The sequence below is a fragment of the Numenius arquata genome, chromosome 2, assembly GCF_964106895.1.
Source record: "Numenius arquata chromosome 2, bNumArq3.hap1.1, whole genome shotgun sequence".
NCBI lineage: Eukaryota > Metazoa > Chordata > Aves > Charadriiformes > Scolopacidae > Numenius > Numenius arquata.
Window position 1 is genome coordinate 21,245,544 of NC_133577.1, and position 21,839 is coordinate 21,267,382.

At 42.3% G+C, this 21,839-nt stretch overlaps 2 protein-coding genes across 2 annotated transcripts; one reads left to right on the forward strand and one right to left on the reverse strand.

Moving 5' to 3' along the window:
* Positions 1-757: 757 nt before the first annotated feature.
* On the reverse strand, positions 758-10,205 carry PSMB1 (proteasome 20S subunit beta 1). Its single transcript, XM_074168537.1, has 6 exons — positions 10,059-10,205; positions 8,884-8,991; positions 7,339-7,420; positions 6,776-6,905; positions 4,483-4,589; positions 758-3,078 (listed from the first exon to the last, which is right to left on the reverse strand). Exons 1-6 carry the CDS (start codon positions 10,157-10,159, stop codon positions 2,893-2,895), a joined length of 714 nt encoding a protein of 237 aa, XP_074024638.1. The 5' UTR covers positions 10,160-10,205; the 3' UTR covers positions 758-2,892.
* A 1,025-nt stretch (positions 10,206-11,230) lies between these two features.
* On the forward strand, positions 11,231-21,628 carry TBP (TATA-box binding protein). Its single transcript, XM_074165332.1, has 8 exons — positions 11,231-11,311; positions 13,021-13,264; positions 13,930-14,264; positions 15,626-15,713; positions 17,748-17,839; positions 19,004-19,171; positions 19,468-19,562; positions 20,425-21,628. Exons 2-8 carry the CDS (start codon positions 13,211-13,213, stop codon positions 20,502-20,504), a joined length of 912 nt encoding a protein of 303 aa, XP_074021433.1. The 5' UTR covers positions 11,231-11,311; positions 13,021-13,210; the 3' UTR covers positions 20,505-21,628.
* Positions 21,629-21,839: the final 211 nt, after the last annotated feature.

Here is a 21,839-nt window from a genome sequence, read left to right on the forward strand (position 1 = left end):
AATGCAGTGCTACCTTCTTCTGTAGAAGAAATTTGGTACTTTCAGTCCAATGGGCCTGTGAAAAAGCTTCCATCCCTGGCAGGTTCTTCAGCCAGATGCGCTCTGCAGGGAAGCAGAAAACTGAAAAGGATACAGCTTATCTGCTGAACTGCTCCAACAGGACAGCGCTGACACACCGTGGCAGGAAAACTTACATCCTCAGTACCTGATGATGTATCTCTTCTGACATTACAAGTGAGACCTGAACACTGTAATCACCTTGTATTTCTCCTGAAAGAACTTACAGAGACAGGTCTAGGCACCTCAAACTAAAGTAATTCCTAAAATCTGTTGGACATGCATTTATTTTGGATGTAATCGTTACCCTTAAATATAAAAGCATCCAAACTTAACATCAAAATTTAAAAAAAAAAAAAAGAAAAAAAAGAATTATTCCAACTCTCCTACACCTTTGGCATCTTGTAAGGACATTCAATTCATTTGGGTACCAAGTAGATAGTTCTCCTTCCCTTCACTGTTTAGGTCTTGCATACTGCCACCAGACCTGTCCCACAGGCAGGCCCTCAGCCTGTTACCCTCAGCTGCTTTTCACTGCAACTGAAATATTACTCATAGAATAGAATCATAGAATGGTTAGAGCTGGAAAGGACCTTAAAGATCATCGAGTTCCACTACAGTTCACCATCTTTGCATAAAGCTGTAACAATCTATTGTGAAACATTGAGTAATTCAACATAAATCTGATACCAAAGCCAGCCAAGTTTAAAGTGCTTTAATTGAATTTTATAGAAGTAACAGAGCATGCATTTAATTTGGTGCTGCTGATTTGTAGTTTAAATCGACACAAGCTTTCTGTTCTTGGAATTATTGCACCGTGTTCAGTTTGTTCAGTACAGAAGAGCATACAGCTACACACTCGTTCATACAACTAACCTTGCCCATTTAAGATGACTTTTGCAAATAATGGTAAACATCCCGTTACGTTTCCTAACGTGCCTGGAAGTACCGACTTGGGTGACCAAGACACTTCAGCCCAGTTGCTCCAATTGGGATGTTGCACTCCCTATTCACGAACTCCCCAGGGACGAGGTATCCCCTCCTTACGCTGCCCAACAGTGGCACCCAGCGGTCAACCATTTTTATGACCACTTTGGGAAAAAGCTGCTGTTCAAGTTCCCACTCACTGGATTTCCTAAACACAGCCAGAGACAGTTAAAATGCACCAGCTGTTGACTACTGAGGTTCAAAAAGTTACCCGCTATTTAAACCATCTATAAAGCCCAAGACTGCCCACACTGGAGAAGACTCGCCAGAGCTGGGAAGAATGTGTGACACCTGATAAGCCGCAGGGAAGGCAGTGTCACCCCCACACAGGAGAGAAGGTTAAACATTTGACAACGTATCGGCAAAATTGTCCTTATAAAAACGATGTATGCCACCTCAAGCAACAAGGTATTTTATATAATTTATACCACTGAGGTGCTAAAGTGTATCTAAAGAAGAGCAACCAAACTATGAGAAGAGGTTGAGGAAACTTGGGTTGTTCAGCCTGGAGAAGACAGACCTTATTGCTCTCTACAGCTACCTGAAAGGAGGTTGCAGCAAGGTGGGGGGCAGCATCTTGTCCTGTTCAATAGGACAAGAGGAAACAGGCTCAAGTTGCACCAGGGGAGGTTTAGATTGGATATTAGGAACAATTTCTTCACTGGAAGGGTTGTCAAGCATTGGAACAGGCTGCCCAGGGAAGTCACCATCCCTGGAGGTATTCAAAAGATGTGTAGATGTGGTGCTGAGGGACATGGTTTAGTGGTGGAACCAGCAGTGTGAGTTTAACAGTCATTTCCAACCTAAATTATTTTATGATTCTATTTGTCCTTTTCTAAACAGCTACAGGCTGTGAAAGAATTCCTGGGCAAGAGAATATAATTTTGGCCTTGATGATGCAGCTCTGCTTTCGGAAGGTCTCAGTACTCAAGCCAATTTCCAGGAGCATGATAGAACACATCAGACAAATAGTTTCCCAAGAACTGAAAGCAGTAGTAGGGCTAACAAACCCTCCAGACATTAACAAGCATCCAGGAATCTCCATACTAAGTTATTTCCCACCAGGAGCCAGAAAAAGATGCTGCTTAAGGTTTTGGACATTAACCGAATAGAAAAATGCAGAAGTGAGCCCAGAGGCAGAACCCAGGACTAAGCTCTGGAAGATGCCATTTAACATTCTTCACTCTTACAACAGAGAAATTGGTGTCAGGTGACTCATATTTATATAATCTCTGTAAATAAGTAGAGGGAGGTCAAATGCCAGGACAGCATGTCAGAAAGATCAATGAGAAGGCAGGAAAAGCAAGATATGAAGTGTAGAGAAGGCAGCATGAACACAACAAATGCTTCTCTCACCAAACCAAGGATGAACTGGAGGTGGCAGAGTCTCCTTCTCTGGAGACATTCAAAACCCACCTGGACAAGTTTCTGTGCAACCTGCTCTAGGTGGACCTGCTTTGGCAGGGGGGTTGGACTAGATGATCTCCAGAGGTCCCTTACAACCCCATGTGATTCTGTGATTCCGTGAACAGTCTGTGAACCTACATTTTAATGTTTACACTCCTCCATGCTGTAGCATCAGGGATTGCAAGAAGGGCATTAAATTGACATTGGAATTGAGTTGATCAATAGATTAAGAGGATTAAACTGACTCATAACACTTAACTTCACCCTTACTATGAACTGCTCTGGTGAAGAGTTTTCTAAGAAGCGCTACCACTTCCAACAAAGACAGAAAATATTCAGCATTACAGCAGTCGAACTTACTGAAAAAATTTAATAAGACAAATACCTTCTTAATACAGGTAAATTGTACAACACAGATTATATGTTTATAAGTGAACTGAATTAGTCCTTTCGCAATTGGACAGTTTCCTCTTTAATTCCATCTTTTGTGACAATGCAAATCTTAAGTGCATCCCCAGTGTACACGTCTCTCTCAGCAGCAGAAATAAAGACATCTTTAACCAGCTGCAAAGCCTTTTCCAGGGTCAGAGGTACATGTTCCACATTTTGCATGTTCTTGAAGCCAATCTAAGGAAAGATGAAAATGCATTTTAAAGGAAGTATGTTCCATCTAGCATGAAAGCCGTTTCAGTCTCTGCACTAGAACGAGCAGATTTACACAACTTAAAAAGAAGAAATGGCTGGTTTGGCTTAGAAACCCGAAGCTGGCAAAGATATTCCTCCACACAGTTTACAGCCGCATGATCAGAATTTTGCCAATGCTGATCCTCTTACAAAAGTAACTAGAAGTAGATCCAGTTAAAGCAAGTGCAGCTACTCCTACCCATTCAGCTTATACAAGATCGCAATGAACATTCAGATTTGATCTAATTTTTCAGAAACTTCACTGGGTCAGCAGTATCAGAACTGCACAAAAGCCTTTTCTCTAGTCATTTTGTAGTTATGAACATTACTTAAAATCAAATATTCCTAAACGTACCTAGAATTAAAAAATAATAGTCTATATTGGAACATAACAGGTCCTATTAAATAGCATATTTTCGCTGATAAACCTGAGTGTCCACTTAAGCATCAGAACTGGAAAAGGCGGGCGAAGAGTCACTTGCTACACCTCAAACCCAGAAGCGATAAAAAGCAACTTATCACAACTTTGTTTCTGCAGAAGGTATTTTATTTTCTGCAGTTACTGAAGTTCAAAACTAGGTCAAAGCTGAGAAACTGGAGTTGTTTAAAAAAAGTAAAGGTTCTACTCCTTTCTCAGCTGATAAGAACGAAGACTGTTTATTGCTTTTTAAGCACAGAGTTGTGTTGAAATCAGGCTCAACCAACTAAACAATACCAACACCAATATCTGAGAATGAGTAAAACATGCTGTAGTATTTCTCTCATTCAACAACTAACAGCTTCAATTAAATACGAAAATATTCAAGTATTTTTAGACAAATTTGAGTAAGTTTCCGGCAGTTTTATGTAAGAAAATTCTTAGAAAATGGTGTCCGAGTTGTACAAAACTAAAGACTTTTAAGCAAGTGCAGGTTAAGAGATAAAATGTATTATATATACCCATTAATTCTATCTTAATTTAGTATTCTTTCATGCTAAGTAACAGGCATGATGTTATCAGCTAGTGAAAAAAAAAAAAAAAATCAGCTTCTTTGGGAAACATAATTCCCCAAATAAAACATTTACTTCTATTTTAAACAGGCAGTCCACTGTTCGTAGCATATTAAAACCTGAACAGATTCTAAAGCAAAACGTTCTGATTTCTCCCCAGAAGATAAAGCCACACAATTTATAGATTTATGGATTAACAGTCCTACCTGTAATACATTTAAAACTTCTCCCAAAAGTAGTATTCCCCAAATGTAAAGCTGTATTAATTTGAATGTCACAAATGTTTACTGAGATCATAAAAAAAGAAGAAAAAAAAAAAAAAAGAGAGAAACAAAAAGAAAGAAAAATCTATTTTACCTGATTATCAAGCAAGGGCTGCAGCATGGCACTTGCTGATCCACCTGCTTTGAAAGAATCTCTCTGGTATGAGCCTACTGGATCAAAGCTATATACTGCTCCCTTCCCTGGGGGAGAAAAAAAAAGTTACACTGATAAGCATTTACATAAGAAATTAACACTCTCTTTAAGCAGTCTCTGAAGTATCACAGATCCCAGCAAACCTTCAAACCTTTACCAAATAATACTGCAGTATGTTCAGACAACGCATTGTACAATAGGCTCACTACGGTTGTGGTCTGATCCTATATACAAGGTTATCGTCAATATTTAAGCTCTAACTATGTTCTAACAGACATTTTCTACAGTACTTACCGCAGAGAGTGCTGATGCAGAATAATCAAAGCAGGAGAATGTGCTAGAGTGCAGTGCTGCACAAAGAGCTCTGCTGGTTCTAAAGCTAGCACAAAGAAGCAGTTTAGCCATCATTCTTGAACAACTACCTCCAGAGAGCCTGCTTGCACCCCTCTGCATCACCTTCCCAGATCCAGGAATGATGCTGTGGCCTCTTACACACTTCCCTCTGGGGTCAGGCCAGGTTTTGCAAAGCTTATTAGCTTGCACTGACATCAGAGACGCAGACACATTGAACCTCTGAAGCACCAGCATTTGATGAGGACATACCAGTCAAAACGCAGCAGTTGGCCATGCTCATCCTTTCTGCTCAGACAGACTGCACCTGATTTAATAAACTGGCCAGTTGTCCTGGTTTGAGCGACGCAGGATTAATTTCTCTTTCAGTAGTTTTACTTTTCAGTAAGGTCTCTTCTAATGCTTGGGAAAACTGCATTTTTAGAAGACTCTAGTATCTGAATTGGTGAAAATATTTACTTCATAGCCAGCCATGGTATGTGGGTTTCAAGGTCTCAGTGTTTTTGAGCTCACCAGGTGCAGGGATGAGGAGAAGCAAGGTCTGGGCACTTGACCCAATCTGGCCAGCAGGATTATTTCATACCGTGAACATCACATTCAATATAAATTAGAAAGTTTGCTGAGGAGTTTCTCTCTTCTCTGATGGCTGCGATCCTGAGAACTTCTTGCCCTAGTGCCAGACCCCTGAGGCCTTCCCTTCCTCCTGAAGCTGTAGTGCTCGCAGTGTCTGACATCTGCTGTCCACTGCTGGGAGTGCACAGCTTCCTACTGATAGAATGGGCTGAGTACAATCCTGTATGTTTTATATTGGTTCTGGGATCAATACTGGTTCTTTAGTACTATTAATGTTTATTATTTAGTCTTACTTTATTAAATCTCTTTATATTTTAACCATCAGGTTTCCTTGTTTTTTCCCCGATTCCCCTTCTCAGGCGGAGAGGGGTCATTAGGTAAAAGAATAATTGTCTAAACGACAATAAATTGTTGTGGGTTCTTCAAACCATAACATCAGTGCACTTGGCAGCACAGCACAGGTAGTGGAGCGGCCCTCAGAAAGCTCGCAGAGATCTGGATAGTAACACTAAATCAGAACAAATCCCATGCATGCAGACCTGCACTCTCATTCTTATCAGCCCCTTCATCATCTGAGATTTACCATTACACAGGGTAGACTAATCCCTTTCCAGACTTCACATATCGCAGACATGCCTTAGCAAGACTGGGAAAGCAGTATAACTTAATGGTAACAACAAACTGTGGGGAATTATCCAAACAAGACCACCTCTGAGCTCCTGCTCAAAGCCGGAGAACACAGCATTTTAGCAACTCGACCAAATCACTGGACAAGAGCCCAGGAAGTCCTGTACATTAAACTACAGCTTCCATGTAGAAATCACAATTTTCGTTAGTTAACATTTTAAAAATCTCTTTGTAGAAACATATCTCTGGAGTAAACCTGTATATTTAATAACCTCTACCACACTGACAGGCTGGAGTAAAATATATGCAATTTTACTGCTAACATCTCCTTTAAAGACGCAATTAAGAATTCCAGCAAAGCTGTTATAAAGTGTTCCAGTCTGGAGTAAAGTATGAGAGGTAAGCAACATTAGCAGATTTCACTTGTAATCAAATAATTGTAATATACTTTTTAGACTTTTATACCTTCAGAAATGGAAGATTAAGTTAGTAGTGGAAACTAGGAAACAAGTCAGATGCACGATATGTATTTGACTGTGTAAGCACCATAATGCCTAAAGGGAAGCGTTCGGAATAGGAAGGCAAACTTTGTTATTCCATCAGTATACCTGAGATGTCAAAGACAGCTATACACCTACAGAAATTTAGCCTCTCTTTTCTTCTTTTTTGTTTGAAGTCTTACCTTCCTCATCAAGTCCACCAATTATGTTGTAAACGTAGTAAGGAAAGAAACGTCGAGAATACAGAATTGTAGACAGCATTGCTGCAATAGCCCCAGTAGTCATGGTCTTGTTATTGGAATGCTTGTACATCTGCAAGTGGTACCACATGTTCAAGAAGAAAGTCAAACACTGAATTTTACACTCCATCGGAATTACATTTTCTGTAACCTCACTACAGAAACATCTGATGCTAAGCAAGATTATTAACTAGCGTGATTACTGAAAACACACTGGTCTAAAAGTAAAGCCTTCTTACAAGCCAAAAATTAACATTTCTTCAAAGTTCTGCAAAGAACAGATGTTGCCTCGTTATCTTCTCCAGCTCTTCCATTCTTCAAATTTGTGATGTTACACTTAGTAAGAACACAGCATCAATTTCCCCTGCCTGACCTTTCACTAGCAATACAGTTATCATACACTTGAAGAAAACCTGCAAAAATTACATTTAAAACATATCATATTATTAGTCTCAAACGTGATACTAAGAATTTAAGTTTGTAAATACAATAAGATAAATAGCTACCTTTAATCTTGCTTCAATAATTTTAGTAAGGGTAAGGCAGTCACCATGGAAACCAGTGCATCCAATGACCGTTTGTTCTGTCCTGTAAAACGCAAAATTTTGTTGAGATTTTAGATTCAGTATGAACTATACCACTTCCTTAGGCAGTAGATTATTAGGAAAACACCAAATGTATTTTCATTTTCTCTAACAATATCAGAAACAGTTGTTTAAAATGTAGTAACGAATATTTTGTATACAAATGTAACTGCAACCTACATCTTGGAGAGGACTCATTAAGTGCAGGACCACGCAGATGTCCTTCTTCAATCCATTGACTTCCACAGCAAGACTGACAAAACCAAATTCTTAATTTCTTCATGCACCTCTAGCTATTATTCAGTCTTGCTAGAGGATCTGTCCCAAGATGGGGAGCCTGCTACATCCTATCACTCAGCCTAGTTTTACTCCGTCTGGGCAGAGGACTGAGGTAAGATTGTACCATGGCAATGTAACGTTGATGCTGTAGGTGGTTTCCTGTGTCAGCACAACAGAAGTTGCCTGGCTGCAGATGCCTCGTAGAAATTTAGCTCTTTGCTCAGTTTCAAAACGTTTCATGAACACGCATGTTTGCAGTTTAAATTCTAGGAAATTGGTGAGAGTCTACAAACATTCACACCTCCTTACAGATTAACACAAAGCAGTCAATCAATAAAGAATTTAAGTTGAAACCTTCTCTCAGCCTGCCACTAGAATTACACAAAGCCATCATGTGCAGTATGCAGAATGTACCACAGTAATTTCCATTTGGACAGTATTAGAGCCAAAGGTACAGTAAGGAGTTAGCCAGGATTAGTTAGCCAGTTAGCCAAACTTCAGTTGATATGATCCTGTGTCATCAACAAAAATTATAAAAAAACCCCAAAACAAAACATAAAGAAAAATATTCTTTACATAGCTGATGGCAGCCTACTAGGTAAACACCTGCTACACTCAAAAAAATGTAAACAATATATATTTTTAAACCAAGGGGATACTATTCAGGTGAATCAATGTAAGCACAAAATCAGCATAAAAAGTTCAATAATGGAACTACTGACAAGTTTACCTCTCCTAAAACAAACACCACCTCAAAGTGCCAGATGGTTGACTAGAAAGACAGTACAACTGGCAGCAGTGGGCACACTTGTCTACCAACACCACGTGTCCTGACAAAGCAGAATGAGTTACCACAGGATAAGATTCTGCTATAGTTAAAAAAAAGAATCCTCTGACTATCCAGCCAAAAACTCACCTAGCTTACATTAAATCTTGTATCATGATCAAAACATTCTGTTATCAGCTCACTTCAAGAACATGCAACAGGGAATCTGGCTGTATTTACAACACCACATCACCTCTTGCATTACAGCAAGAGTCACCGTGACTCCAAAATCAATTTTGTTACTATCCTTTTTTTCTGAGAATTCTGCTTAAAGAACGCAATAGGTCATTCCAGGCAGGTGACATACTCATCAATACAAAAGATCTTCCATCTGTATCAATTCTTACAAGATCTGGACTTACAGTTTGTAGCATTTTGGACTGTCCCGGCAGTGGATTGCGTAACCTTCACTCAGCCGTGTGTCAGAGGCAACGATAGAAAAGTCTTCTCCAGCAATTGCCAACACAGTCCTTAAAGAAAAGCATTCATATAATCATAACTTTTAGTACAAATATTTTCTTAGGCAGCAGAGAAACAGTCTAGACGTACTTCTATACCAGACTCACGTCTTGTTTAGCGTCCTACACTCCTTGCTACACTTCCCCACTATGCACATCCCTATGTGTGACTCATGACTGGAGGAAGATACTAGACACACTGAAGAAAATATATGTACATGATTCTCCACTTTGACTAAAAACTGTATGGAAACTTGGTAACACAGTTTCTATACAATGCAAGAACCAGACTCAACAGACTTGCAATTTTAGATGCCCCCTAACGAAACATTCACTCTTCTAAAATAGTTTGGCTCTCCAAGCAAAACCACTCCAGCCAACTACTAAGCAACAGCATCATTATACCTAAATTATCATCACTTTTTCAATCTGATGTTATCCTATGTTATTTACTTCCAAATAACTAGTTTTGTGACTATGATATGTGTGCTACCATTAAGTAACAAATAGGTGTCCTTTAAAAAACGCTTAGGCATTCTAAAAAAAATATTAGTAAGTAACACTATCCTGGCAAGATCCTGTCATCAACTCAGAATAATTGTCTGTAAAACATAACCTACCTTTAACAGTTATGAGAAGGTACCTTTCAACCCAGTTACAGGTTTAAAAGCCGGTAATATGACCATTACATGAGTTTCTAGAGCCACTATAAAGGAACAACCCCGTGGGGAACAGAAGGTGCTTATTTTGAACCCTAAGAGTTCGGGGAGCCTGAGTGTGCCAAAAAAACCACACGGACGTGCAAGAACACCCCGAAGAGCAGCAAGGACCCGCGCGATGCTCAGCCCAGGGCCAGGCCGTGCTGCCCCCCCTTTCTCTACACAGAGGCGCTTGCAAGGAGAGACAACCCCTCACAGAGCACTTGGGGGGGGGGGGAGTGGGGGGGAGAAGGGGGAGTGGGGGGGAGAAGGGGGAGTGGGGGGGAGAAGGGGGAGCGGGGGAAAGGCAAAGAGTAAGACAACGAAGTCCCGGACCCCACCGCCACTCTCCTCAGCCCCCCCCCGCCCGCGACTCCTCACCCTCCGTTGAAGGTGTAGGGCGAGAAGCGGCACTGCACGGGCGCGCCCAGCCCGTAGCCCAGCTCGGGCCTGGACTCCACGTAACCAGCAGCTGACAACATCCCGACGGCCCTTCTCGGTGCTGTCTCACGGCAAAATGGCGGCACCGGAGCCGGAAGTGGCGATCCGCCGCTCTAGGAGGGCAGCGGCCACTTCGTCTCGTCTGCTCTGGAGGACGCCGGGCGGCACCAGGAAGGGGGTGGTGGCGCCGGGATGCCCGCGTACCCACGGCCGTTGGGAGCGGCGGTTGCCGGTGCCCGGCTGCTATCGCTCCACCACCCCCCGCCGGTGGCGGGCGGGCTGCCGGCTCTGCCTGTGCCTGGCCCCGCAGGGCTTTCCTCAGCCTGAGCTTAAGCGCTCCCCGCCCCCGGGCACGGCGCGCTACATCGGGCACCGGTTCTTGCCCGATCCAATCAGTCAGCCCCGTCTCCTCAGCCGTGGGAGCAAGCAGGTGGATAGCAGCTGTGGTGAGGTGATCAGAGAACCCCTTGCGTTTGGTGGGACATGGGGTGCGGTGCCAGGCACCGCGGCACGAGTACAGACATAGACGCATAGAACGGTTTGGGTTGGAAGGCACCTTAAATATCATCTAGTTCCAGCCCCCCTGCCACGGGCAGGGACACCTCCCACTAGACGAGGTTGCTCAAAGCCCCATCCAGCCTGGCCTTGAGCACTTCCAGGGATGGGGCCTCCAATGAGAGAAGTGGGAAGGGCTGGGATAGAAGTGCCAGGGGCGCAGGGAGGTGCAGGGGATGCTCTAGAGAAGAGGCGTGTCCCGCTGATCGGGAAGAAAAGCTGCTGCCGCCGAGGTGTCGGCGGGAGCTGTGCAGGGGTGGCGCTGGCACCGCGGGGTGCGCGACTCCCTGCGGCAGCCAGCAAGGGGCGGCGATTGGTACATCCCGAAAACGGGGAACAGCATTGCAGCGCAGGAGGCTGTGGCTAGGCCTGGCGCAGGAGCCACGCCTTGCCAGCACCGAGCGCTGCGGGGGAACAACGGCCCCGGCGGCCCCGCTCCTCGGGCTGGAGGGTCCGCAGCCCCGCTAGCACCGGCCCCTCCACGCCCTCACTGAAGATGGCGGCGGGGAGGGCGGTGCGGGCGCGCAGCGGAAGTGACGCGCTCGGGACGCGCCGGCGGCGCGGGCGCGGGGCGCAGCTCAGCTCGGCTCCAGCGGGCGCTGTGCGGCGGCGGCGGCGGGCGGCGCCGGGAGCGGCAGGTACCGTCCGCGCCGCGCCCGCCTCTCCCCCTCTCCTCCCCGGGGCCGCCGCGCTCCCCGCTGCCCCGGGGGATGGAGGGGGAACGACGGGTCCTAGTGGGGCCGCGATGGCGTGGGCCGGGCCGGGCCTGGAGGGCGGGGGCGGTGCGCGGGGCCGCTCCGCACCTCCCCGCCGGGGTGGCCGGAGCCGCGGGGGAAGCGAAGAAGTGGCGGCGCCCTCCCTCTCCCCACCCCCCAGCGTCTCGGTTGCGAGCGGCGGCCGCCGTTGCTGGGGGCGGGATGGCCGCGGGCAGCGGCGTGACTGCGGCGGCCGCTGCCTTCCCCATGTGAGGGCGGTCGGGGGGCGCGGCGGCTGGGGCCGGTCTTCGGGAGGGTGGGGGGCCTGGATGGCACGGAGAGGCAGGAGGGGTCGGCTCATGGCCGAAACTGGCGCCTTCCGAGCGCTGCTGCGTGTTAGGGGAGAGCCTGAAAGGGGGATCAGGGATGGGCCGGGGCCTTCTCCGGGGCGTCCCTTGTCCCTGGACTCTGTTCCCTCGAGAAAAACGTTCCCCAGCGTTTGTAGTGGAGATGGGAGCGAGCCGCCGTTAGGTAGTTAGAAGATGGACCTCTGCGTAGGTGGTGTCCGAGCTGCGGGTTCTGGCATGCCTGGTATCTAGACTAATTACTAAACAGCTGGGCTGTCGAGGAGTTGCATTTGTTTCTTCTGGGGTAATGTTTAGGCATTTAATTTACCCCCGTCTCCAGGCTGTAAAATCTGCTGCATCCCATTTGATACCTCCAGTGAGGATCAAGATGATAATATCTTACGGTCATGGGGAAAAGAAGCATGCCTTTTCAGCTGCAGTGGAAATATTAATGTAATTCAGAGTTCTTATACCTTAAAAAAAAAAAAAAAAAGCTAAATAGGCTTGCTTCAAATTTTAAGGTGGTCTACTTCTGGCCTGAAAATGACCTTGACTGTTTCTGGGCAGTAGATATCAAGTTAAGAAAGCTATAATTTATTGGAAAAAATGATTGATATCAAGATGTAGCATTTAAATTTTCCATTTGTGTTGTTTATTTCCATAACACAGCAAAAGAGGTATAGTTACAAAAAATAATTTAAAAAATTGCATACATTTCACTTGTGTACCTGAAATTGGCTTTCATGTATTTCTTTTTTCCTCATAAAGCACGTGTCATTGTTGTTTGAAATGTGTTAGTGCTTTATTTTAGGGAAGTGGATGGAAGAGGGTTTCTTAGTTCTGATTTGACCAGCGATGCTTTTCCCATAGAAGAAAAAATATTTTTGGAACCCTGAGCCTTAAAATTGCCAGGAAGAGACTTTTGAGCAATGTGTTGGTAAGCTTGTCGGTTAGTAGTCAGTGGAATTCAACTCTAAAAAAAAAAAAAAAAATCATTTTTTTTCCAGCTAGAGCAAAGCTTGGAGTAGAATGGGCATTAACAGCCTGGGTTGTATGTGCAGGAGGGTTTGGCTAGACAGAGGCCTGCCCGTGTGAGTCAGGTTACCTGCCAGGGGCTTCAGCAGAAACACACTCCAAAAGGTTCTGTAGAGTGTGCCTGAGAGGTTATTTTCGTGGATTGTGTGTGTGAATGTTCTTATATTTATTTGTACGTGGGTGTCTCTTATCTAACTCAGCAGCTGATAGGTTTGCTTTTGGTTTTATGTTTGGATATTATTCTCAAGCTACTACTCTTTCTCTTTTCAGGCTTTGATTAGTATTTTAGGCTCATAACACACATTTCTCTGGAGCTGATGTTTTCCTAACACTTTCAGCTTGGCTTAAAAAGCTACTTCGCTGGAATGTTTTAAAGAGTTAAAAACCCTCTAGGATTTGAAGTTAATTTAAATTAATTGAAGGAAATACTTCTGGCCTCACCAAAGAAATAACTGGAATCATGGATCAGAACAACAGCTTGCCACCCTACGCTCAAGGCTTAGCCTCCCCTCAGGTAAGATCAAGTAATTTAATATGCAACTGTGATTGGAATTTCTTTATGAGAGTCTTTTCCGTTTCTTGCATGTAACTTCAGATTTTTTGTTTGCAGATCTGAAAAATTGTGCTAAGTATAGAATAATACCAGTATAAAGCAGAATTTTAAAACCATGGATTTGTATATCCAGAGGTATAAGAAGCATGCAGATATTTGGGATTCCTTTAAGTCGAAACGTGACTGTCAAGGTGGAAATATTAATTTAATTTTGGTGGTTGACCTTTAAACTAACATACATACTGAACTGTTGCTGTGCTGTGAATGCATTTGGTATGATGGGCACAGTCTTTATTCAAACAATTACAAGTTAAATTGTGGGTCAAAGTTGAGACATGCTTGCAAGGTAGTGTGAGAAACGTGTCAGCATCACTGATTGGAGGTGAACAATGCTAGAACTGACAGATCCCTAGAGGTAATATTTTATTCTATGAAATAACTGCATTTCCAAGGGTTTTCTGATTTTAACAAGTTACTGCTATATGCCTCAGGTTTCTTACAATTGACTTATGTTGAGGTGTTTTCAAACTCCTCCTGAAAGCTTTTTCTCTTAAAACCAATATGGATTCAACAGGATCAGTGGTGTTTGTTTTTTTTTTTTTTTTTTTTCATGCTTTCTTCTGTAGGGTGCAATGACTCCAGGAATTCCAATTTTTAGCCCGATGATGCCATATGGCACGGGACTGACACCACAGCCTGTGCAGAGCACCAACAGCCTGTCCATCCTAGAGGAACAGCAGCGCCAGCAGCAGCAGCAGCAACAAGCAGCACAACAATCTACATCACAGCAAGCAACACAGGGAACGTCTGGTCAAACTCCCCAGCTCTTCCACTCACAGACTCTTACCACAGCCCCTTTACCGGGAACCACACCGCTGTACCCCTCTCCAATGACTCCCATGACTCCCATAACTCCTGCAACACCAGCATCCGAGAGCTCTGGGATAGTGCCGCAGCTACAGTGAGTGTCCCATGTGTTAGTGCAGTGTGTCCTTTCTCAGGTAGCCCTTTAAAGACTTAGGACCAAAGTCATCTCAGGAATCGGGTACTGGGTTTTGGTGGGAAGGTAAGCCCTTAGAATTTATGTGTCTCCTCTAGCGGTATGAGTAATTTTTGCTTTTATTTTTAGCTTAGTTAGTTACTAAACCACTTAGTAATATAAACAGTGATTTGTCAACCATATATCTTTTAAGCATACCGTTGGAGGATGTTATATATGTCTTCTTTTAGCATCATTGTAACTTTTAACTCTGTGCACTTTAGGAGTTCATCATGCTTTAGCTATAAAACGGTTTGGGTTGATAATCTGGCATTTCAAAATATGTACACCTGAAAACATATTCTCCTTTGTAATTTGCTGGATACTTGTGACCTGTTCACAGAAAAGCAAATAGCTCCACTTAACTGTGAGTAGAACTTTGTTAGTGAGATACTAAAGCAGAATACAGGAACTATGACAGCTGAAAGGGAATTAGAAGGGTAGAGGGGAAGAAACTAATTGCTAGTCCAGGAGCTAGAGCTGAGTTGTACTTTATATTCTGTGTTTCCTTTTCTAGTTTGTGGCTACAGCTTTTTTTTTGTTTGTAACAAGGGGAAAAAAACCCTGTAACTAGTTCTAGGTTTAGATATGAAAGTATTTTCACTAAACTTTAGTTTTAAGGAGACTTTTACAGCAATTTACGGAAGGCCCAAAGTGAAACGGTTGATGACGTGAATTTTGCACTAAAAGAGTAGTTCCTCTTATTTCTTTCTTTTTCTCCATTGAGGACCTTTAGATTTCAAGGTTTTCCCAGGAAACAAGTTTCCAAGGAAAGTTTGCATCTAGGAGCTTCTCTTGAACTTTCTATAGACCTGCTATCCTATCTCCTGGCAATGGGTTTACCTCCTGGGTGATTACTACTTAGTCCTGTGCCTCCTCTTCCTCCTTAAAGGGCCTACCAAGGAAAGTTGCAGGTGGTACTACTGCTGCCTCGTTTTCTCCTGTTTCCAGCAGCTTCCCTGATTGTGGTGGAGGCTCTCAGCATCAGGACTTTTTTCTGGCAAACTGAAATAGAAATTCTTCTCATGAGACACTTTTTGTAATAGCTGGCAAGTAAGGAGGAATCAGCAATCAGGCCTTAGGAGATACTGCTCTAGAAAAGGAGGTTCCTAAACCAAAACACTGCTCAGTGCTCCTGTCAGGAGGAAAGATGTCATCCAAAATCAATTGGAGAAATGAATTAAAAATAAATAAATAAAAAATTAATCAAGCTTGGTTAAAAATGGGGAAGACGCATGAATTCTTTATTGTCTTTTTAATGTATTTATCTGAACTGTCTTCAGGAATATTGTGTCCACGGTGAATCTTGGTTGCAAACTTGACTTGAAAACTATTGCACTTCGTGCCCGAAATGCTGAATATAATCCCAAGGTAAGAAAAATGAATTAGAGTCCATCCTATAACAGCTATGTCAAAGGCACAGGTTGTGGGTGTAGTTTGCTGTAATAGATTGAAAAAACTCCCTGTCACAGATGCAGTTTTATACTATAGTTAGAAAAGAAATCTTGAATAAACTTAGAACATTCTGTCAAATTAGTAAAAAGCATTTTTATACTGATGTAATTGGTTTTTATGCCAGGTTGTAATTTGGCAGATTTAGAAAGAACACAGCACATTTAGGAAGAACCTAACCAACGGTGTAATACACTGGCCAAGTTTGTTGTTGTAGAGCTTGTCATCTGCTACATTTATATGGACATGTTTGTTCATAGTGCTCAGTTCCTTTTTCATATTACTGTGAAACGTCTGATGATGAAGTCTTGTTCCCTATCTCCCAACAAGGAGAAAGGAAGGAGGAATTAAACTCCTGGGCTCCTGCCAGAACCCTGGTAGTTCTGTATTTGCCCCATGGTTCCTCCACCTGGTTGTTCCCCTGGAATTCTTGTGGTCACAATGCAGTCACTGACTTTTTACGGTCTTGCTTCCCCTCTGAGCTCTGTTCCTTCATGTTGTCCCCCAGTACTCCTGCCATCTCCTCGCTCCTGGTGGCTAGGTTTGGTGGAACATCAAGGTGAAATTGATTTTTTTGCACGTCAATTTCTAAGTTGCCGGCTGCTTCTAAATAGCAGCCTGTTAAACCATGGCATTTGTTTTAGCTCAGGAAATTTTGAACAGCAGCAGAGGGCCTGGAGAATTGGATCAAGAAAATCATGTCACTTCATTTTTTTTTTTGGGTGGCTCCTCTTGGAAATGTTATCTTTGCAACCACAGTAGTTGGACACTATTTCAAATAAAAGTTTAGATGTTGCTAAATTGACTTGCTTTGGGAAGGCTTCAGTTTTCCTGGGGTGTGGGGGTTTTTTTGTGTTTTAGTATTAGGGTTTTTACTGCAGTTTACCTGAACTCTGCTCTCAAAGATTAAAACACATGTGCAGGCTTATGTGATAAATAACTGTTACTGTAAGTTTATATCAGTGATGCCGTTACATAATTGCATGTGAGTAAGATATTAGTGCAGCAAAAAATTTGAGCATCTCATGGTAACTCTTAATGTAGGGGTAGGTGGCTGTGTAAAACTTGTAGGCTAGGAAAATCAATATGAAATGCTATTTTCCACAGCGGGGAGAAAGAAGGGTTATGTAACACACTCCTGACTTTTAGTCAGTACATTCATCTATCAAACAAAGATGTTGCTTGGTTGTATTATTTAAGCCATAGTTTGACAAATGTGCTGTTAGGTAACCCACGCTACCGCCTTGGTTATGTCAGCGGTTTATGGCACTGCATGGTGAGCTGGTCTGAGTTAAATATAACGGGCAAACAGGGGTTGGGGGGGGGTGTGTGTGTGCCCACATCAGTTTCCAGTATTTCTTGCTTCAAAGAGTTCATGAATATTTGGAAATGCAGGCAGAGGTGTTACAGCACTTACAATGCAAGGTGAGAGCTAACCAAGCTGCTCTGTTCTACTGTGGTAGTTGGGGTGACTTCTGTTTACACAGAACTTTGATCTCCAGCTCTTCTGTTTGCTGGTACTCTAACACTGTCCAATTTTTTAAGACAGAAACAAATCATAAAATATTTGCAGATAAATAGTCTTCCATCCTGCTTAGAACAGATCAAAGACATGGGGGAAATTATTTCTTTAATTAATTTTTTAAGAATGTCTCTATTGCTGTATTGCAAATGTTAGCATTATTTACATGTTGCATATACAGTAATGAGAGATGAGCTTAGTAAAGTAGGAATGCAATGGTAAATATCCTTCCTGTCTGACTCTACCTTTCCGTGTGTGTGTTTGAAGCTACTTATGATTTTAAATTTTTGAGTAAATTTTGAGTGATCTATAGGTAATGTTTGAATTTAATATTTCTTTGCAATACGGTGTAAATTGCTACTTAGATTATTTGGTTTTAATGTAATGATTACAGCAATATATCACTAATAGTCTCAACGCTCACATTTCAGCGTTTTGCTGCTGTTATTATGAGAATAAGAGAACCACGTACTACTGCACTTATATTCAGCTCTGGAAAAATGGTGTGCACAGGAGCAAAAAGGTATGTTTAAGCATTACAAGCAAACTAATCCAGGCTGTCTTTTCTCTTGTACCACGATGCTTGAGAAGTACTATTATTTGTATACAGTATTTGTATATATATAAAACAAAGTTGTACAGGTACAACTAATCTTGCTTCCCAATTATTTCAAATAGACTAATATACACTTCTACACAAAATGTCCTTTCATGACTGAAAGGACTTCCCTACGAAAGGGGAAATGGTAGTTCTGTTTCTGAAGCTCTTTCATACAGTCTGATAAACTCGTTTGCGGAGGTTATTATATTCACTTTTTTGGCTTTGCCATTACCTGTTTTTTTCTAATAATTAAAAAATTTCATTGACTGTGCACTGGAACCGCTTAAACTGTAGGGGCAGAGGAAGAGTGATTTTTATATTTGAATAATTTTATTCATCACAGGCCAAGAGCTCCAAGTCTCTGGTCCCTGTAGTCTGATCTGTTCTTAACATCATCATTGAAGCATAAGAATTGAAAACTAAACATAAGCTTAACTCCAGTGAGCGGGAGAGAAATTCTGAAGAAATCTGTTAGGAATCCAGAAGGAATAGGCTAACGAGCGGAGATGAATGACTAGAGCTGTACAGGAAAAGCTTTATCTGCCTGGTATCACTTGAAGTTCAAGTTGTCTTACTCTGCGTTAGGAGGAACCAGATCCTTCACAGAACTGAAGCAAACAGTTCTGCAACAGCGTGAAAAGCTGTGCAGTTGTGTTAAACCAGCTGTGAATGCCTGGGCTGAATCAAGCAGAGGATTTTGGCAGTTTACAGATTTTGATAGAAATTATGCATTTTCTAGCAGCAGTAGTTCAAAGTTCTACTCTGGAAACTTAAGAAATAGCTTTCATGTCTCATCAGAGGGACTCAGATTGATATTTTACAAGTGTGAAATGTGTGGAGTTATAATTCACTGTTTTCTGCCTCATGAACAACGAGTACAACATTAATGGCGTTCAGGATCCTAGTACCAAAAGTAGCATGAAGGCCAGTGCTAGTTGTTAATTTTGGATATAAAAATTTTGCATGTGACGTCCCCCTCAACACCGACACTTTTTTTTCCCCAGTTAAATATTTGTGGTTTAATGCTCTTTGCTTCAAGTAATACTTAATTGAGGAAATAATATGGATATCCTTTTCCCACTTCAGTGAGGAGCAATCCCGACTGGCAGCAAGGAAGTATGCAAGAGTCGTTCAGAAACTGGGTTTTCCCGCAAAATTTTTGGATTTTAAAATTCAGAACATGGTGGGCAGCTGCGATGTGAAATTTCCCATCAGATTAGAAGGATTGGTACTCACACACCAGCAGTTCAGCAGGTAAAAAAAAAGGCTTGGTTACATTTCATTCTTGCTACGTATCGACTAGCTCGGAGAGCGAAAGTTTAGATCATTCCCTTGCATCAGGGGAAACCTGCATCTTTGGTCCCATTGCTGCTCTGCCTCAGGTGTAGCTGAGGTTGCCCAGTATGAACCCATCCAAGTGATGTTCCCTGTTGCTCTCTCCAAGTTCTGATGAAGTCTGCGTCTGCTCTGGCCACGGCCACAGCCCTGCAGATGAAGGACTGAACAAGTGTCTGCAAGCATGTTTAAGCATTGTCACTCTTCTCTTCCAGCTACGAGCCAGAATTGTTTCCTGGCTTAATCTACAGAATGATCAAGCCAAGAATTGTTCTGCTTATTTTTGTTTCTGGAAAAGTGGTTTTAACTGGTAAGTGAAGACAGTATCTTACTCCAGTAGGTTAGATTTAGACTGTTACAGAGAACACGCAACGATACCAAAGGCATGTAAGCTGCTAGGTACTTTGCTTTAGAGAAGGCGGTACTGAGAAAGAACAGATAGTACAGTCTTCTGTGGATGAGAACAGAAAACAAACCACGTTTGGCAGAATCCATATAAGCAATGATCATGGATCCTAATCAAGTATGCAGGTGCCCAAGAAGCTGTAAGAGTACAGGTGATGTTTCTGGCAAAATTTGAAAGTCTATGTTTGCTGGGTATGTGTGACTGAGCTAACTGTTCTTTCACAGCTTGGCTGGAGGCTGCTACCGTTCTCCTTTGATAGAGCAGCCAAAGAAGGGGAGATACCCGAGCTTAGGACCTTCTCAACCTCATGCACTCTACCTATGCCCTTTCCTTTTCCCCTAATCCAAGTCTTACTATGGAGAAAAAACCCCACGAGGCTCACAGATGAAAGGAGTGTGTTCCTGCAGTATGGCAAGTGCTCTTGCAGTGCTCTCCATTGCCAGACCTTGCTCCCTAGATGTTCACTTTCACAGAAAGCTCCACCGGTGAGGCTTTTCTGCAGAAACATACTGTAGGGCTGTGCTCTGTAGTCGGGTCTCCTGCAGAAATTACGCATGAAGATGCTAATGAAAGTTTTACCAGTTATCAGAATAAGCAGTGAGAAGTATGGTCTGTATGAAAGATGTATTAAAAAAAAGAGATGGTAAAAATAGGAATTTATGGATATATGTAGGCTTATATAGTCACATTCAAATAAACATTCTAAAAGCTGAAATTCAGTATTTGGCGAAAGGTAAAACTAACTTATTTCCCTCCCTTTTTCTAGGTGCTAAAGTACGAGCAGAAATCTATGAAGCATTTGAAAACATCTATCCTATTTTAAAGGGATTCAGAAAGACAACGTAACAGTGTCTACAGCTTTCAGAGAAATCAGGGGTATATTTTAAAAGGTATTGCGTATGGCACGGCAGTAACAAGAGATGGACTTCCAGTGAAACTGCAACACCAGGACTTGGACTATTTCCCAGTTAGTGCCTACTTCCCTGATGCTTAAGGGGAACTGTATTCTTGATTATGTCTACTGAGTTACTGTGAGTTGCTTTACTGGACTGTTCCTGGAGCAGTCCCTCCAAGTTTTATTTATATTCTAGCTTTTAAATAGTTTTAATGCCAGTCCTATTAATAGAAAATCCATAAATTGGTTTAAAAGACAAATGCAACTGTGTCACTCAGTGTATAAACCACTTAAATTGCCATGTATATATGTTTTAACTTCTTTCCATGAGACCACGGTTTTTATAATTTTCAGAACATAAGCTTTTAAATTTTTTTCAATTTTAAATTTCTTTGGTGCCAGACACATTCCCTCTTTCCAGTATTAAGGAAGACAGAATAAATTTATTAATGAAAATGGCTCACTGTACATATATATATAATATATACCTTCCTTCTCTTTCCTCCTGCAGCTCCACATGTACAATAAACCCTGTTTATACAATTATGGGAACTGTCTTAATGAATTTTAAAATTACCCAGCTGGTAGAGTGAAATACCTTGAAAACTTTTTTTAAAATTTAATCTGGATTTTTCAATAGCACGTGCACTACTGTAAGTGACTTGTCATTTTGGGAGAATCTTAAAATTGCTCTGGTTTGCTCACCAGCAGTTATATCCTGGGCAACATCTAGCTTCAATTACTACTACTATGTTAAAGCAAAGGAGATGACTAGTTAAAGAAGTTTGTGTTCAAGTATGGGTTGCCTTATGTTCAACAGATGGGATTTATGCAAGTTTTAAATAGCTACACTTGACTGAATTGGAACAAAAGATCCCTGCTTAGCTTCCAGAATTTCTTTAAATTACTACTTTTTGTATTTTGCCAACTATGACAGTCTCACTATAGTAGTGTTCTTGTAAAATGTCAAAGCCCTTCCAACCAGAGTCGGTATGTACATAATCTTCCATCTGAACTGTGCTTGAAGCTTAACGGGCTGAGAACTAAAAATAAACTTTTTTTCCTCCAGTAATAGTAACCTCCTTTCTATCACTTGCACATTCTTTCAAACAGCTTTTAGATAAACCTAACCTAAATGTAACCACGGTCTCTTTATTTACTAAGTTGGTGTTTCGTTCCAGACAAAATGAAGTTTTGGCTGGCTTTGCTACCGTTCCATTTGCAAATCCTGAGTGACCTTAATCCTTAGTCTTCTCTACTCCTCCCATAGTGGCGGACACTGGTGC

Coding starts and splice junctions, on each gene's coding strand:
- PSMB1 (XM_074168537.1), bottom strand. CDS start 10,159: ATGTTGTCAGCTGCTGGTTACGTGGAGTCCAGGCCCGAGCTGGGCTAC. Junction 4,590..6,775: donor TGGTGGACTTGATGAGGAAG/GTAAGACTTCAA, acceptor TTTCTCCCCCAG/GGAAGGGAGCAGTATATAGC. Junction 3,079..4,482: donor AGCCCTTGCTTGATAATCAG/GTAAAATAGATT, acceptor ATCTTTCCTTAG/ATTGGCTTCAAGAACATGCA.
- TBP (XM_074165332.1), top strand. CDS start 13,211: ATGGATCAGAACAACAGCTTGCCACCCTACGCTCAAGGCTTAGCCTCC. Junction 14,265..15,625: donor GGGATAGTGCCGCAGCTACA/GTGAGTGTCCCA, acceptor AACTGTCTTCAG/GAATATTGTGTCCACGGTGA. Junction 17,840..19,003: donor GTGTGCACAGGAGCAAAAAG/GTATGTTTAAGC, acceptor TTCCCACTTCAG/TGAGGAGCAATCCCGACTGG.